The 19,702-nt window shown below is 41.1% G+C and overlaps 1 protein-coding gene across 1 annotated transcript in view; it reads right to left on the reverse strand.

Moving 5' to 3' along the window:
* Positions 1-18,877, reverse strand: part of LOC146635098 (uncharacterized) — a 77,816-nt gene extending 58,939 nt beyond the window's left edge. Inside the window, exons 1-2 of the mRNA XM_085350024.1 lie at positions 18,798-18,877; positions 16,853-17,535 (exon numbers count right to left, since the gene is read on the reverse strand). Of these exons, the coding sequence (XP_085206150.1) occupies positions 16,853-17,535; positions 18,798-18,815 (701 nt within the window). The 5' untranslated portion in view covers positions 18,816-18,877. The remainder of the gene's footprint in view (positions 1-16,852; positions 17,536-18,797) is intronic.
* Positions 18,878-19,702: the final 825 nt, after the last annotated feature.

Genomic DNA, 19,702 nt, shown 5'->3' on the forward strand with positions numbered 1-19,702 from the left:
ATTACCAAATAATACTGCTAAAATGTATTTATATTCATATATAACAAACAAAAATGCACTGCATCGTGAACATATAGTGACAATTACCTCATCAACAAAATTATACTTTAGGGAGACTTCATTTACCAGTGGCAATTTTACATATTTACAGTAAGTTGAAACAGTGAACATGAATCACAAACAAGCAGAAGATATAACCAGTTCACATGACACAAAAATAAAAGAGGGAGCTCACATACCTGTTTAAAATAAAAACAAAACAGTACAGCAACTTCACTTTACTGGACTTCTGCATGAACACCTTCAAGGGAGAGAGAAGGATAGCGGACCACATGAGAAGCCACGTGCATGCTCCTATGCTCTCATCTGAGACATGCTAACTAGCATGTTACAATAAAGTGCTGTACTCGACAGACAAACAATAATTCACGCTAAAACATCAAACAGAACTATGAGACAAAATGCACAAAGGGAACGAGCAGTGTTTGAATTACTTTTAGTTACTTTAACTGTGTTTATTCGCTCTGTAACTGAGAACACTAGCGTACGCTCACCTCTCCTCAGCGGGGCCTCTAGGCGACTGAGGAAAATAGCGCGCAGCTACAGGAAGTGACTTCGTGGGAAGTCAAAGGTCACACAAACAAAATAAAAGCTCCCAAAATATAAATACAGAAAATAAACATATATAAATAAACACATATACATAACCAATACTGACAAAGCGAGATAACACTGCAGGATGGATCTTTGGTGAAATATAAATTATTTTTTAATACACCCGTTACACCAACTCTGATGAAAGGAATTCCACTGTCCTTCCCCCCAGATTCTCGAGGTTCTGGGTGGGGGGCTGTAGTGTTTTATTGCAGATACATCCTATCTGGAAGATCTGCTTCTTGTGATGTTGCTCCTGCTTTTATGACCACACGCACACTGTTTTGAGTTTTGTTCAAAAAAGAATTACTTCATATAGGGAAAAATATATATCACATATGCAGGACACCTTAAACTAGTTTTTTAATTAAGCAGCAAGGCGGAACAAAGTTGGGGCTGCATCAAGACACGAGGACTAAACCCCAATTCAACCAGACCCAGAACTGATCCGGAATTAAAACAGGACTACAACAGTTCGAAATCAGGACCACTTAGGATTTAACCAAGACAGAACCAGAATCAGAACTAGATGATAATGGATTGGATTGATATAGTGCTTTTCAAGGCACCCAAAGCGCTTTACAATGCCACTATTCATTCACTCTCACATTCACACACTGGTGGAGGCAGCTACAGTTGTAGCCACAGCTGCCCTGGGGTAGACTGACAGAAGCGAGGCTGCCATATCGCGCCATCGGCCCCTCTGGCCAACACCAGTAGGCAAGTAGGTTAAAGTGTCTTGCCCAAGGACACAACGACCAGGACAGAGAGCCCAGGGATAGAACCGGAGACCTTCCGGTTACAGATGCGATTCCCAAACCCCTGAGCCACGGTCGCCCCAAATGATGATAGTAGCACAAAAAATCATCATAGACCTGCACTTCACTTATTTTTTTAATTCTACCAAAGTCCACTATTTAGATTGAGAAAAGTTTATATAATTATTTACCCTTGTTGTGCAAACAAGCCCCCCCCCCCAACCCCCCCAAAATAAATAAATAAATAAATAAATAAAATAAAAACATCCCACATGCATACTACCTTTAGGGCTAAGCCCCGGGTGTTTCAAATGTCTGGCTCTGCCTCTGATACAAAATATGAGTAAATGTATCCGTTACAGTTACCGCTCAATAAGTGATATTGAGAATGCATTTACTTTGTTGAAATAAATGGATTACATGGCGGTATTTTCCTGTTTCATATGTTAGGCTATGGCCTCTCTATTTTTGGTAATTCCACACCGGTTGAAACCCAAACAAAACACGCAATAAGAGCCTCTAAAAATTATTATATAAAAGTGATTTAATATGAAGGCAATAGCAGAGTGTTACAGGCATCGCCCTAAACAATGTAGCCTCATGGGCAGTGTAGTCCGTGCTGCAGGGAGAATGGACTGCCATACACGTTATGTGTCTGTGAGCGAGGGAGGGAGAAAAAGGAAAAGTATGAGCTGTCACGGAGCAGAAACGGGAGCTGGAAGCATGTAAATATAATAATAACCACTAAAGCCAAGAAGAGTGCCTGACGAGCCCAGCTGTAAGTAAGCTGTTAAGATTCGACTGTACACCGTGTTCATGTTTTCCTCCGAAACAATAAGCAGCCTTTCAATGCCTCTCTCTGTCTCTCGCTAGCTAACTTGACCCAGACAACAAAGTAAAGCTAGTTTTCAGCTACGAGCCCGACACGAACCCGACGTATTAGCCAGAGGTCCCTTTACGGTTTGGAGCCGCGGACCTGTTTTATATACGCGCTGAATAGTTTTCTACACGAGATCGCTGCAAAAAGTGCAGCCTTACCTAATGTCCACCTACTGTTACTCATTTATATTAAGATTTTAACATCTAGTTGGTATTGGTATGGCGAGTAGCCTTCAGTAATAGTAATAAATCACACAGCAATAGGACATTCATGTAGTTGTAAAGTATTCAGAATACATTACTTCTATAATCTTTGGTGGAATACATTTTAAAATTAACCTTCCCAACACTGTCAACAGGTTAGCACCTCATACCACAGTGCATCAAAGCAGTCTCATGAGCGCTGGGAAGGACGAGCCCAGAGCCCAAAACAGACAGTGCAGGAGATGACAAGGTTAGTAATTGAATGGTGAAAATTATACTTTGTTATCTTGATTGGCAAAAGAAAAGTAAATACAAAATCTGCTTCTCACATTTAGGGCATTTCCAAGATTTTTTTTTCAAAACTTCTTCAACTTCTTTCATTACAGCTGTCCTGTGCCAGAAGTTCTGTTGACCCACAGTGAGAGGCATCATTTCAGAAACACCAGGAAGACTGAAACTCATCACCAGGATCAAGCAGGGCTCGTGATCTTCACCAGCAGCTCCCTCACAAGAAGGATAAACCCAGCATTTCATGAACACTGATGGAGACCATTGCTTTGTGTAATGTTAGAAGTACTCAGATAATCCTCAGAGGGTCTGGACTTTTACATAATATAATAGCTTTAAGTCCTGTAGAAAGTTAAATATATGTTTCCTTCTGGTTACTCTGGTATTTATGACTCTGAATTACTTACTAAATAACAAACTATTGTCAAAAAACAGCTTTGTGAAACACCAAACTGAGATACTGTTAATGCTGATGTATAGTGACACAGTTACAGGGGTGATTAATCCTTTTGTCTTTAAATTTATCAATAAAACAGCTGCAGCTTTCACTGACAGCACATGTGGTACTTTAACCTTTGTACTGTTTTCTTCAGTTAATTTTGGAGTTACTACAAAGATTGAAGATATAGGATGATCTGTCTGCTGTCACTGGGTGGTGCTGAGGTCTGAATCTGAGGACAGCTCCTGTAATCACAAACAGAACAGAATCATCACAAACTGAAATATAAAGTTTATCTATCAAAACTGAAATAGAGCTGATCCTTCTCTGTCCTCACACACTTGGGATCTGAAGTTGTTCAGTCCTATAGTTCTGCCAACAGCTGTTTATTTTTTTATTTGTTTTAAAGGCTTTACTAACACATTTTCTAATATCATGTTTACCTTTGAGTTGTTGATGCTTTATAAATGGACATCTGCAAAGATGAGATGATGGAGCAGGTTTCAGCCGAGGTTCAGTCTGCTGCTGCATCCTGGTCACAACATACAGAGGTGTTATCAGCAGTGGTATTGAACAAGAAATATTAATGTTTCAAATTATTTGTCCTAAAGGATGCAAGCTGTACAGAATACTGCACATGTGACTTTGTGAACATAATTCATTAAAAGTAATTTGGACAGTTTTTTAACCTGAATATTTGTAACAAACTCAGTAAAAAAAAAAAAAAAAAAAAAAAGCTGAAAAAAATAATCAGGGGAAAAATGTAACATTTTAACTTAAGCTGACAAGCGGAAGTAGTTGGTTTCAGAGGGGAATTTAAAAGTTGGCGTTAATGTCCTTGCACATGTGGAAAGCGACAGAAAACATGCTGCTGTTTGCACATATTTAATAATCAGCTCTGCACAGGAGCAGAAGCAGAGTCCAGCCTGTTGCTCTTACAGTATAATAAAAGTACAGTAACAGTGGTTAGTCACTAAGCAGCCCGGTGCGTTTCTCTTGACTTCTTTAGTCAGGGTAAATTCATTCCCCTGCACGGGTTAGCTAAACGAACTTTACAAAACATGTTTCCCCTACAGCCAAGTGCTCATCTTATCTTCCAGCGCCGCTCTGAGCTGGCAACCAGCAGCTCCAACCTGACCGAGTCCTTTTTTCTCTTTAATATATGTTTCTCTGTTGTTTTGTGTTTTTGTTTTTCTATTGTGGACTGCTTTCTCCCACAATGGAGCTCAGAATTCTATGGACAATGGTATTCTTAATTACATTTTTTACGGCGTCTTTGTCCGGAGAGCGCGTGGAGGTCCGATCTCCCAGATCACAATCTGGTTCATCTCCAGCCTGTGTATAAACCTCTAGTACACAGAGAACCAGTTGTGAAACGCACAGTAAGGAAATGGTCGGCAGAGACTGAAGAGGCCCTGAGGGACATTTTCTGTTCTACTGTGTGGGACAACCTCTGCAGCCCCCTGGAGGATGACCTCAATAGCATCACAGACTGCATTACGGATTACATGAACTTCTGTGTGGACAACACCGTAACCATCAAAAAGGTATGTTGTTTTTCTAACAACAAGCCATGGATAAATCCTAAAATTAAGGCTCTCCTCAAGCAGAAGAAGAGAGTCTTTAGATCTGGAGACAAACAGGAGCTGAGAGTTGTTCAGAAGAAGCTGAAATGGAAGATAAGGCAAGGAAAGGATAACTATAGGAGGAAGATGGAAGAGCAGCTGCAACAGGACAACATCAGAGGGGTTTGGAACAGCCTGAAGACAATCTCAGGACAAAAACCAACCCCCCAGGCTGCAGGAGACTTGGGGTGGGTGAATGACCTAAATAAATATTTTAATAGGTTTGATCAAACACCCACCCCTTCCACAGCACCGTCCCCCCCTGCTGCAATCTCCTTCATCTTCAGGTACTGCCTGTCCTTCATCTCAGGACTTCACACCTCCCAGCTCCTAGTCATTACACCCACCCCCGGCTTCTGTGGACTCCAACATACACACCCCTCCCCCAAAATCCACTGTTTCTATCTCAGCACTTCAAGTGAGGAACGAGCTTCGCAAGATCAAGGTGCGGAAGGCTGCAGGTCCAGATGGTGTCAGCTCCAGACTCCTGAGATGCTGCGCAGATGACCTGTGTGGCATCCTAGGTTATCTGTTCGACCTGAGCCTGTCACTGGGGAAAGTACCACAGCTGTGGAAGACCTCCTGTGTGGTACTGGTACCAAAGACCCCCCATCCCAAGGACCTCAGCATCTGATGAAGACCCTCGAGAGGTTGGTTCTAAACCATCTGCGCCCCCTGGTAGGTCTTCATTGGATCCGCTGCAGTTTGCTTACCAGCCTGGCATTGGGGTGGAGGACGGCATCATCTACCTCCTGCACCGAGCTCTGACTCACCTGGAGAAGCCTGGAAGCACTGTGTGGATCATGTTCTTTGATTTCTCCAGTGCTTTTAACACCATCCAGCCACGACTTCTGAGAGACAAGCTGGAGCTATCAGGAGTGGACCACCACATGTCCCAGTGGATACTGGACTACCTCACAGAACGTCCACAGTATGTGAGGTCACAGGATTGTGTCTCTGACAAGCTGGTCTGCAGTACGGGGGCCCCACAGGGAACTGTGCTGGCACCGTTCCTCTTCACCCTCTACACTGCAGACTTCTCCATCAACTCCCCACGCTGCCACCTACAGAAGTTCTCTGACGACTCTGCCATAGTCGGCCTCATCACAGGTGAGGACGACTCAGAGTACAGACAGTGGACTCTGGACTTTGTTGACTGGTGTCAGCAGAACCACCTGCTGATCAGCGCCGGGAAAACGAAGGAGTTGGTGGTGGACTTCCGGAGACACAGACCCACCACACTGACACCGGTGAACATCCAGGGAGTGGACATTGAGATAGTGGACTCTTATAGGTACCTGGGTGTTCACCTGAATAATAAACTGGACTGGAGCCACAACACTGATGCTTTACAGGGAGGGTCAGAGCAGACTCTACCTGCTGAGGCGGCTGAGGTCATTTGGAGTCCAGGGAGCGCTTTTAAAGACCTTCTATGACTCTGTGGTGGCATCTGTCATTTTTTTACAGTGTTGTATGTTGGAGCAGCAGTTTATCGGCAGCTGAGAGGAAGAGGTTGGATAAACTCATCAGGAAGGCCAGCTCTGTTCTGGGATGCACCCTGGACCCAGTGCAGGTGGTGGGAGACAGAAGGACTCTGGCCAAAATAACATCTCTGATGGACAGAGTCTCCCACCCCATGCCGCAGAGCTCCTTCAGTGACAGACTGCTGCATCCTAGATGCATGATTAGTCACACATTTCCACAGGTCCTTCCTCCCTGCAGCTGTCAGACTGTACAATCTGAACTGCTCCCAACAAACATAGATGTTTACATCAATGCTGTAACGGCAATAAGTTAGTTAACCAATTCACACTACAACCTGGTTTGCCTCTTAGCTGTAATTATTTTTATTTAATTTAATAACTATAGAGTAGGCTACTCTCTGTTTATAGTAACCATTGTCCTTAATGTAAATATGTAAGAAAAATTGTGTATGTTTCTGTTCCGTGTCCTGTGTACTGTTTGTTTGTATATTTGTCTTTTTGGCTGCTGTTACAACCAAATTTCCCCTTGTGGGATAATTAAAGGACTATTCTATTCTATTCTATTCTATCTTAGCTAGCTGGGTAGCTAGAGGACCTTAATTACGGATTATCTTGTGAATGTGAAAAAAGTAACACCCCTGCTTGTGTCAAAATTTGATTGATGACCCTAGCCTTGACCTTTTGACCCTACTGGAAGTACTCCGGAAGTGTCTAATCGATTCCATATGTGTGACTAATCGCATCCAGTGGGAATCGCGGAAATGCGAGGCAGCTGCTGAGTTTGGGCAGGCTGGGCTGATTATAGTTTATCATTTTAATGAATTATAGTTGATATAGAGGAGTCCGCGGGAAACAGCTTCATCACATCATCACTGGAGACGTTCTTACCATGGGAACATCGGACGTACAGCTCACCTGTGAGAAGCTGTGGTGGATTTTTTGTCGAGCTTGTCCAAGAAGTTTGTGCTTTGGTTTTGTGAAGTGCACTTGAGGCTGCAGCTGGAGTGCAACTTAACCCTGAAAAAAGACCGGGCTCCTCCACCAGCCTGAGAGGCTAGCTGCAAGGCCAGGCCGGGCTCCACCACCAGCCAGAGCAGCTAGCTGCCAGGCCAGGGCAGGCTCCACCACCACCAGCCAGAGAGGCTAGCTGCCAGGACCCGCCAGGTTCCACCATCAATAGGTGAGGCCAGCTGTCAGAACATGTCAGCCATGAGCACCAGCCAGTGAGGATAATCGCCTAACCCTACCAAGCTCAACCACCAAACAAAGCTCAGAGGCAGGCTGGGCCACGCACCACCAACAGCCAGTGAGGCAAACTACCAGGACAGGCCCGGCTTAGGCAAGCCACAAGGGTGCTTCTCAACTAATAGGCCTTAACACCGAAAAGATGGAGCAAAGTCAACAAGGAGGAACTGGAGGACATAAAGAAATCCCCCATTGAAGCTTCTCGGATGAGAGGTGAAATGTCTTCAAGCAACTTAAAGAAGTCCAGACGCTTTTCTTTCCAAGCTATTTGGAGGACATAAAGAAATCCCTAAACTTTATGTCAGAAGAACAACATTTTAAAACAACAAAAACTGATACTTAATTTAATGGAGGACATTAAAGAACTAAGAAGGCAGACTGAGGAAAAAGACAAGAAGATTGCTATGCTGGAAGGAAGGGTGTCAGATCTGGAACAATATTCAAGAGTAAATGATGTGATACTGACTGGACTAATTAATTAAAATGTGAAATAAATAAATAATCATAAATATTTATGTAATTAATTATTTCCAATTTTAATTTATTATTGCCATATTTAATTAATTATTTAATGGTGTATTTAACTAATTCATTATGGCAGTCCTGCCGTTCCATAATATTGTGGTGGGGCTTGTTTATTTGTTTTGTTTATTTATTTGTTTGTTTGTTTTGTCTTTGTTTTACTTTTCCTTTATATGTTGTTTGTTTAATTTAAGGTTAAAAGAAAATAAAATCAATGAGAGGTAAAATTTGAGGGGTAGTGACTAATAAGTGTATACTTCTGCCTACTCCTTTTCAAACAAAAGAATGGAACTATATTTGTAATGATTGTGAATGCACATGTTTGAAATAAAAATGAATTGAACTGAACTGAACTGAAAAAAGGAGGGGTTGTTCCTGGGGGGGATGATTCTGATCAGAGAGGGAGGGGTTCCTGGGGCATGGAGCATTCGGAGGGGTGACGCAGCAGATTTCTGTTGAGTCAGTCTGTCAAAAAGACAGAGCAGCAGTTAGTTTTTCCACAGACAAACTCATAGTTTGATTTCTGTTAAAATGTTTCAGTATTATGACAATGATCTTGATATCCTTTTTTTCGGTAAAGAGCTATTTCTTTTTTCAATAGAAATAGCTTTATTTCAATAGCTTTATTTTGCTTTCTTATATTAACCTTATTACAGACGCAATAAAATAAAACCTTTAAGATTATCCGACTAGTAACGGATTGCATTAATATAACGCTTTGTGGAGGCAAGCTACATCCTTGTATGTGTTAAAACAATAATATCCCTTAGTGAAAAGAGCACCGCGCACATATTCAGAACACTGTCCTACTTGAACAATTAAAACACCCTGATGAGGTATTTTGGTTTTGTGCAGACACTCCTTCCCAGACCAAAGTAAAGAGTTTTTCTTCATTTTTGAGCTACTTTTACAACAGGGTTTCTCAATAGAAAGAAAAACAGAAACCCTAAAAGAAAATGACATCAAGATGTCAGACGACCGTCGGTTCATCCCAGTCAATTACCTCCGAGTCCTCAGGATGCTTCAACTTCCTCCATAGGATACCATAAGCACATAAGAAAAAATCCCCAGAAAAATTATTATTTTTCAAGACACACAGAGAGAGAGAGAATCAAGCAAACTTTTCCACAACACGTTATACCACTCCGGGTCAGGAGGGGCGATATAGCACAGACCACTCAGACGACTACGCCAGATGGAAGCATAACCGGAAGCGTCCCGAGGACTGTCCTTTTGATCCTGCTCCATGATAAGCCGTTAAATGTTTCCTCAAAATTGCTGTAATGTAACAACAAAGTTAGTTTTTTAAGAACAGACAGGGTTACAGTCCCAAAACATTCCTTACACATTCCCACAGTCACCTAATTAGCATCTGTGAGACAAATAAGCTTCAGGGACTGACTTTTTTTTTAGAACCGACCTTAAGAGGCCTTTGACACATGGATGCTGGCTTAATTTTTCCCCAAAGAGAAATTTGACCCCAATGAAAAAAAAAAAAACCCTCGATACTGTGGTAACCACTTACCTCAACTTTGATGGATTTTTTTCACAGCTATTTATTTTGAAAAAAAGTGAACATGTTACAAGGACACAATGCACATTGCAGAGTACATGAATAGGATGTAGGAATTCCTCCTCTCTGTACTTACACTCCTCCCTAACAATTGCCAAGTCATCATTTCTATATTGTGTGTCCCACTCTTCAAGTTTCATTGGAGTATACTCAAGTGCACAAGATGTAAAAACAATGTATTAGTTTTTTAAGTCATTCACCAAGTCCCTGTCAAGATGCTATTCATTTAAGAGACTAATAATTTTTTGAATTTAAATTGTGCCAAATTCAACGCAGTAACATTAAAAATAAAAAAATATCAGAACCCATTTTTGTTGGACACAAGAACAACTCAAGCATCTTTTTCATTTGTGAATTTACTAATTTGTTTTTTAACTGCAGTTTTCACAAACTGCAGATGATGAAATCCTCTGTATTGTAGAAAATATCTTTAAACTATCGCTCTTCCTACTTACTCAGTTTCTGAGCTACTTCTTTACTATGTGAATAAACAATTTGAACAAGAAAGGATTTAAAGACACATCTGAATTGAAGCAAAGGCAAAAAAATTGTAATGAAATTTATGTGACCATTCTTCTGAAATCCGGCAGAGAGTGAAAGTCCAAGAGCTGCTGCAATCCCCTGCATTAATGATCTTTCTGTTTCTCTCCTTCTGCGTGTGTGTGTGTGTGTGCGCGCGCTCTCACAGAGGGGAGGTCACGGCAGGAGTTCCCTGAGTATGAACCATAAAGTCAGTTTGGACTGAGGAGCATTTGGTAAACTAAATTTAGTGTATACAAAATTACTTTTTTATCCAAAGCATGCACAAGACGGTGGAAAAAAGATGTATGTCTCTAAGGAAGCTCTTAAGACTAGCTGGAAAGTCTATCAGAGAGCAGTAAATTCTGCCAAGCACTCCTATTTTTCCCAAAGTATTGCTGCCAGCTCGCATAACCCTCGTGGTCTATATAACACTATAAATTCTGTACTTAATCCGGAAGGCTATATTCTTTTGCACTCTTCTGCGGTTATGTGCAATAAGTTTCTTACTTATTTTGTGGACAAGGTTGCTAGTTTGAGACATCCGACTCTATCTATTGCCGACCCAGCCATGCATGGTTCTTGCTCAAGTTTGTTCTCTGCCTTTCTACTAATTGTTTTATCTGATTTAGAGAAACTTGTGTTGAATGCTAAACCGTGTGGCTCTCCAAATGACGTTGTTCCTCCCCGTTTTCTTAAAAAGGTATTTCCTATCATCGGACCACACATTCTGAACATTATTAATACTAATCTTTTGTCTGGTCAAGTAATTTAAGCATGCAGTCATACATCATTTACTTAAGAAACCGGGCTTAGACAGTTCAGTCATATCAAATTTGTTGAAGCCCCATGTCCCCACTCGTTCCCTTCGGTCAGCTGAGCAGTTGCTGCTTTCGGTGCCAAAGTCACGGCTGAAACTTAGAGGAGATCGAGCGTTCTCTGTTGCAGCACCGATGCTTTGGAACAACCTTCCTCTCCATGTTAGACAGGCTACATCAGTGCCAGTTTTTTTAAAAACTGGCACTGATGTAAAAACCTATTTTTATTCTCTGGCTTTTAACTCTGTGGGTAACTGATATATATATATATATATATTTTATTGCTATGTTTATCGCTATGTCTGTTTTTTATTACTATGTGCATATTAGTATTGTACAACACTTTGGTCCACCATGTGTGTTTTTTAAAGTGCTACATAAATAAATAATGATGATGATGATGATGATGATGATGATGATGACAAGAGTCCAAATCTCTGTATCACAATGATTTCAATAAAGCCTTATTATTTTATGGGGGAAATATCACAAATTACCGTAGTTCATTAATAGGGAACAGAAAAGGAGGATCACATCAGCAATGGGAGACAGAAGTCTTGACACGTGTTTATAACTTAAAACACAAAAAAACCCAGTTACACCTGGTAAGATTTATGGTATAAAGCAGACTTTCACAGTCTGCATCTTTACAGGGGGTTTTCTGCTTTTGTTCACTCCTGGTGTGATTAACAAACAACAACCACAAACACAGAGCCCGCTAACTATTAGCCGTTTTCTCCCCTAAACAGTCAGTTGACTGAGAGAAATGCAATCCATTATTCTGAACGCTGAAGGAGATGTGCTCCATAGTCAAACTTATATTTCCTTCTTGTTATATTTATTATCATCACAGTACCGTATAAAACCGTGCGCTCACTTCTTAATTACCTGGAAGCACCTTAAAGACAACCAGCCCCTCTCAACAGCTGGGACAAATCATCTGGCAAACAGATAAGCATAGGAGACCAAACACTGAGGAACAAATCCTCATTACATCCTATGATAACAGCATTTTCACCATTTCAGCCAATTCCTTTCGCACAATTTGTCTCTTCTGCTCTGGCAACTTGTAGGGCCATGAACGCACTTTCACACCAGGCTGGGTTTCAAATTGGTGCTGCATGAGAGTCATGCAGACACGCAGGGGGGACAACACATCTGCAAATGGCTCTTGCAATGCATGACCTTTTTGTCCTTGAAGATCATTTCAGAGTTTTTAATGAGCTGCAGGAACCGTGTTCACTGTGAGTGGAGAACAGCCAAGTCTCCTCCTCTGATAAAGCTCCACATGTACCACTGAAAACAGTTAAATTAGTTTGAATCTGAAATCATGGCTCAAACTACTTGTTGTGAGATCATTTCTTTATTTTTCACACCAAACTGTTTAATAAGACAAACTATACACCGAGTTCATCAAATATAAGTAACACTTTAATATTATCAGGATTTCATTATAAAAACTTCAAATCAACAGGAAAACAGCTGCAGAACATGTGGATCAAAATGAATTCATTAAAAACAACACGTGGACTTCAAAAACACAGTAAATATACTAAAGTGAAAGGAGGAGTCAAAAATAGAGCTTTAATAGAATTTGAATTAACTAAGAGTAGTCATCTGTGATCTTTAAAATGGTCCTGATGTGTGCTGCTGTTTTTAACTTTTAACAGTTCTTTGCTGCCACTGTGAATAAGGTGTTTTTTTTCACTAATTAAACAAAGGTTACACAGCCTCACTGCTCCATCTTCTGGTACAAACTGGTATTACATGGAAATACAGCCCCAAACCAATTTAGCTTTTGTGGACATGAAGTCACAGCAGGTGTTGTTTCAAAGATGGTGGACAGATTTAGTTCATTTTAGAAGTTTTAATTGCAACTGCTGTGTAATTATTTGCAGTTTTTGGAGAAAAGGATTTAAGAGAAGATTTTACCACAGCAAAAGTTTAAATATGAATGAAGGATTGAAATTTAACTTAGGTGAAACATAAAATGAATACATACAAAAAGAAGTTAATTTGGAAAAAATAAGAATGTTCAAATAAAAGAAATTGACATACATATCCATATCTGCAATTTTGATACAGTATCAGTTTGGTAAACAAGACATACCTATAACTTTAATAATACAGTAAGTACAACTACAAAAAACTACTGTGTCCTAAGGGAACAAAGATTAAACTGTAATAGGGATAAAATTTTAGAGAATTAAAATCCCTCAAAGGAAAAACCATAAACTCGATATACATATCTATACATGCAGGTAGGGCTGGGCTATATCATACCATTCACGGTAATACTGGTGTAATGTTGGGCAACAATAAGAAAATGAAATATCGTAATAGAATATGGGTAAAACGCGCATGCGCAGTGTCTTTGTTTACATACACACATGGCGGCGACGCAGAATGAGAAGAGTGAAAGCGGATCGTTGAATGAAACGGATGAACTAGAATTGGTTTGTAAAAATGCTGCAACTTCAGTGGTGTGGAACTGGTTTAGCTTTCGTCCCTCAGATACACAACAAAATACTATTTTTGGTAGAGCATGCTAGCGGGCCATCATTATTACAGTGTTTTTTGGAAAATACGGCACACTTAAAATCAATCCTTTGATTTTTCTGAAAATCGACAGTGCCCCTTATAATCCTGTGTGCCTTATGTATGAATTCTGGTTGTGTTTACTGACCTCGAAACGATTTTATGTACACGGCGCTCGAAAATCTGTCAAATGTTTCAGTACGACTCTGCTAAGCTACGAAGCCGCACTGCTTGATGGATTGTCGGAGCATTACGGCTATCGTAGGCAGGAGCCTCGCGGAGTGATACGTACTGTGCTTCAACATACCGTATTTTCACAACCATAAGGCGCACTTAAAAGTCTTAGATTTTCTTCAAAAAGTACGGCGCGCCCTATAGCGCAGTGCGCCCTGTGTGTTGTAATGAGGACGTAGTAGAGAACACCATGAGAACGCTAAAGGGTGAAGTGCGTGCGTTGACTTCATCGCACATACCTGTATAAAAGAACAGGTATGTGCGTTATGCAGGACATCGTTGTTTTAACAACCCTGAAAATGGCAAAGAGACACGCTTATGAAGCACAGTTTAAACTGAAGGCCATCAGCTATGCGGAGGAACATGGAAATCGAGCAGCGGCGAGAGAATTTAAGATTAACGAATCGATGGTTCGCAAATGGAGGAAGCTAGAAAACAAGCTCCGGCAGGTCAAGAAAACGCAGCTGAGTTTCCGCGGACATAAGGCAAGGTGGCCCGAGTTGGAGGAAAGACTCGAGCGGTGGATCATCGAGCAAAGAACGAGCGGGAGAAGCGTTTCGACGGTCATCATTCGGCTAAAAGCAGTTTCACTAGCTGAAGAGATGAACATTGAACATTTCCAAGGAGGTCCGTCTTGGTGCTTTCGTTTTATGAAACGGTGCCATTTTTCCATCCGGACCAGGACTACGGTAGCGCAGCAACTTCCAGCGCATTATAAGGAAAAGCTGGCCATCTTCTGCTCCTACTGCAGCAAACACATCGGCACAAAAACATCCAGCCCAGCCACATCACAAACATGGACGAGGTCCCGCTCACTTTTGACATCCCAGTGAGTCACACTGTGGAGAAGAAGGGGACCAGCACGGTAGCGATACACACAACGGGGTATGAAAAGTCTTCTTTCACTGTTGTGCTTGGCTGCCATGCTAATGGACAGAAACTGCCGCCTATGGTGATTTTTAAGCGAAAGACTTTGCCTAAAGAGAAGTTTCCAGCAGGAATCATCATTAAGGCAAATGAAAAGGGCTGGATGGATGAGGAAATGATGAAAGAGTGGCTGAGGGAGGTGTATGTAAGGAGACCAGGTGGTTTTTTTCCACGCATCACCATCGCTCTTAATCTGTGACTCTATGCGTGCCCATCTCACAGCCGATGTGAAAAAACTAATGAAACAAATGAACTGTGAGCTTGCTGTCATTCTGGGAGGCCTGACAAAGGAACTCCAACCGCTGGACATCGGTGTGAACCGCCCGTTCAAAGTAAGGCTGCGAGCGGCCTGGGAGCGATGGATGACCGATGGAGACCACAGTTTCACCAAGAGTGGAAGGCAGCACCGGGCGAGTTACGCCACAATTTGCCAATGGATTGTAGATGCTTGGGCTAACATGTCTGCTGGCACTGTTGTTCGAGCTTTTGCAAAAGCCGGCATCATTTCCGAGGAGCCGCACGGCACGGAAAGTGACTCTGACAGTGACGAAAGTGAACCTGGCATGTTTGATGGAGATTTAGCGCAGCTGTTCAATTCAGACACAGAGGATGAGGACTTCGATGGGTTTGATTGATGATAAAAATGTGAGTACCAAACTTTGTTTTGCTCCTGCTTAATTTTTAAATACGCACATTTGTATGCTTGTGTGTTGTTGATGATGGCGATTACCGGTAATAGAAATGTGAGTAAAGTACCGAACTCAGGATTGCTCCCGCTTTATTTTTAAATACGCATACGGTACTTGTATGCGCCCTATAATCCAGTGCGCCTTATGTGTGTGTTAAATACAGTAATGGCACACATAACTGAGACTGCGCCTTTTAGTACAGTGCGTCTTATGGTCGTGAAAATACGGTAATATTACCGTATTGTGTGTGTGAATAACCTCTTTTTAAGTTTTGTGGATATTATACATGGTTATGCTGAGGATATGTCAGCCAGTTTCCACTTGAAATGCCTTTTGGTTAAACTGTCAGCAAGGAATTTGTGTTTGCACTGTTAATTTTTATATAATTTTAATGCAGATAAAAAAAAACAGCTGCTTGTTTAAGTGAAAATACATTGATGGGGTTTTTACAATACCACTATTCATTCACTCTCACATTCATACACTGGTGGAGGCAGCTACGGTTGTAGCCACAGCTGCCCTGGGGCAGACTGACAGAAGCGAGGCTGCCATATCGCGCCATCGGCCCCTCTGGCCAACACCAGTAGGCAAGTAGGGTAAAGTGTCTTGCCCAAGGACACAACGACCAGGACAGAGAGCCCAGGGATCGAACCGGCGACCTTCCGGTTACAGATGCGATTCCCAACCCCCTGAGCCACGGTCGTCCCACTAATCACAGATGTGCTTCATCACCACACTGTGGAAGAATTTGTGTATTTTAATGTACTTGGTGTGTGGAAGCCTCTGCCACATTCTTTGTAATTGTTCATTTTGTCTCCAGTGTGTCTACATTGATGTGGTTTTAGGTCCCATAATTGATTGGACGGTTTTCCACAAAGCTTACAAAGAAACTCTTTCCCACCACCACAGTGACGACAGGGTTGAGAACTGGATCCATCTGTGTTGCTCTGCTTCTAATCAATATATTATAACACTGAGCTTACCGGGCGAAAATGACTCTTCATGTTTCCAAACAGTTCATTCAGTATAACAGTTCATTCTGTATAACTCCATAAGTTTACTGATCAGACTTGTTCCAAACAATCAGGTTAAAATAACAAGATAAAAAAAAAAAATCCATACCTCACAGTAACTGCACTTGTAGAGTTACTTTCAGGAGTGGATCTGTTGGTGTTTGTTCAGCTGATGTGGAGCTTTAAACGTCTTCTCACACAGGTCACATTTATAAGGTCTCTCCTCAGTGTGGGTAAACATGTGTTGTTGTAACTGTGCATCTGTTGCAAACAGTTTCCCACACTGATCACAGAAGTAAACATCATTTCCAGTGTGAATCCGTAGGTGAATATTTCGGTACCGTTTGTCGCTGAAACTTTTGCCACAAAAGTCACAGCTGTACGCCTTAATTCCAGAGTGGGTAACTAGATGCCTCTGTAAGTTTCTATTTCGAGCAAAAGACTTTCCACACAACTTACAGCTGTAAGGTTTAACTCCACTGTGGATGAGTTGGTGTATTTTTAAGTCTCCAGCCTTGGTAAAAGACTTTCCACACAAGTCACAGCTGTAAGGTTTAAATCCACTATGGATTAAGTGGTGTGTTTTTAAGCTTCCAGCCTGGGTAAAATAATTTCCACACAAGTCGCAGCTGTAAGGTTTAACTCCACTGTGGAGGAGTTGGTGTCTTTTTAAGCTTCCAGCCTGGGTAAAAGACTTTCTACACAAGTCACAGCTGTAAGGTTTAACTCCACTGTGGATGAGTTTATGTTTTTTTAAGTCTCCAGCCTGGGTAAAATACTTTCCACACAAATCACAGCTGTAAGGTTTAACTCCACTGTGGATGAGTTGGTGATTTTTTAAGTGTCCAGCCTGGGTAAAAGACTTTCCACACAAGTCACAGCTGTAAGGTTTAAATCCACTGTGGATGAATTGGTGTGCTTTTAAGCTTCCAGCCTGGGTAAAAGACTTTCCACACAAGTCGCAGCTGTAAGGTTTAACTCCACTGTGGATGAGTTGATGTTTTTTAAAGTTTCCAGCCCGGGTAAAAGACTTTCCACACTCATCACAGCTGTAGGTTTTCTCTCCCTTTCTTCTGTGAGGTTTGTCGGCCTCCTGAGAGCGCTGACTTCTTGCTGCATGTTGGTCCTGCAGTGACAGAGATACAAACAGAGGCAGTGAGTGAAATGCAGTCGTGGAACAAACTGAAACTCCCTCCGTTGGTGGATTCAAACATGTCAACAAACACATTGATTGTGTGTTACCACCACCTTCTGGTCATAGTATCACATTACAATGATGTGCTTCAATGAGAGTTGAAAATGACATTATTGAAGAAATATTGATCAGTCGAGAAAATCTTTCAATTCATAAATAATTGTGAGTTGAACTGATGATATTTTTTTATTTGTGTGCTGATAAAATATGACCTTTGTATGTTCTTTTAACTTCTGCGGTTTTTGGTTGAGAATGTAGATTCAGTATAGAGATTGAAAATACGACATAAAATGGGAATCCGACGAGTAAAGAGATCGGTTTTTATCAGATTACATCATGGAAGAGAAATTGTTTAAGCCATGTTTCCGAAGAAACAAAGAGCTGACGGGTGGCCTTGATTGCAGACCAAATATAACGTTTCAGAACACTCTAGCTCACATGTTAGTCTGCTCCAAGCATTTCCACAAAGGTAAGTCTTCTGTTGTAGTTATTACGTAATTTATAATAACATAATTGTTGATGTAGGTTACAAATAAGTCTTATATTGATTTGAATTGAATTTGTTGCGCTCTGCTGCTTTGTTCACTGTGGCTTTGCGGGCTAAAGTTTGTTGTGTTTTGTTGGAAAACCAGCCTACAAAGTGCAGGAATGTACAAATCACCAAAGTAAACTGGACTTGGGCTTGTTGCAGGGATCTGAAGTTACTAAACATTTTGTGAGTGTATGCACTCACACTTAGGACTATATAATAATAAATATGTGCGTGATGAAAGTTGGGCAGCACAGTAACATCCTTATTCCACTCTGTATGCTTGTATGGGTCTAACCCTTTCATTCAGATATTTTCCTTGTACTTTTTTTTATGCCTTTTCGTCAACTCTGTCTTTGTACAGACCTGCCGTGTTCACCATCGTTTTGTACATAACTGTTTTTGAGGCTAATAAAATGCAAGTTGGGATTAAAAGCACAAAATTTATGATTACAGGTGCTGGAAATGCTAGTGCTTGATGCGGTGTATTGATTTTATTGCCACTCGTACCCACAATGAAATGCGCAAAAGTCACATGGTCTGTCAATCTCTATATATGGATGAGCCCAGGATGGAAATATAAAGCTGGTGTTAAAGGGTTTTTAAAAACCAACCAGCTGTGCACACAGTTTCGATAACAATGTAACTGTGATATTTTTCTCACCTTTTGTGTTGAAGTCATTGTTTCCTCTGTAGTGGCTGAGCTGAGTCCAAATGGCTGAAATTGTTCCTCTGCTGCTCCACCAGACTCTTCTGCTGTTACTCAGCTGGGGCACAAAAAAGTATATATATTTATTTTATTCCTGATAAAAAAGAAGCAGAGCAAATAAACATTACTACACTCCTTAGTGACAACAATACCTATGAAACTTCAAGGTGAAAGCCCAGAAGCAGCTATAAAAAGAAAGTCATTGTAGGCAATTGATGACTTTTTCTTGATGACTTTTTCCTTTTCAGGTGCTTGTAGGCCCTACAAGCACCTGAAAGGATAAAAGCCACTGACTGTCCTGTATGTCACCGCCTTTACCCAGGGGATGCTACACCCTGTATATACGGACTTCCATAGTTCCACAAAGGAGTCCCGCTCAGAAACATTGGTAGCAGTATAAACTCAGCCACCTACAACATTTCCAAGCACCTCATAAAACATTTCAAAAATCTCTTTGCTAATGTGGAATTCAAAAATGACTTTACAAATGCAGAATTTATTCTACAATTCATTATTTAAGCACAGAATTCTGTTTTTGAAGTGTGTGGCTATTGTATTCCTCCATATAGGGGGAGCAAAAATCAGATAGGAAGTGGCACACATCATGAGGGGGTACCTGTTAACAACAAACAGTGTGGTTGGCTAAGTTAACTCGCAAACAGGAGTTAGCTGTGCCTGACTACGATAGAGACTTCTTTCTTTTTTAATGTTAATGAAACAACAAGCTAGCAGTAGAAACTTAATTCGAAATAAGAAGTTCTGCTATCAGCAATAAAGATATAGAGACTGACTGGACTGATAATGGGGACAAATGTTTGACTGACTTTACACTGATATGCAAGATTGCAACTTCTCCACCC

Source organism: Diplotaxodon limnothrissa, linkage group LG3 (assembly GCF_057381915.1).
Source record: "Diplotaxodon limnothrissa isolate DT_005_m linkage group LG3, D_limnothrissa_male_GT1.1, whole genome shotgun sequence".
NCBI classification, from domain to species: Eukaryota; Metazoa; Chordata; class Actinopteri; order Cichliformes; family Cichlidae; genus Diplotaxodon; species Diplotaxodon limnothrissa.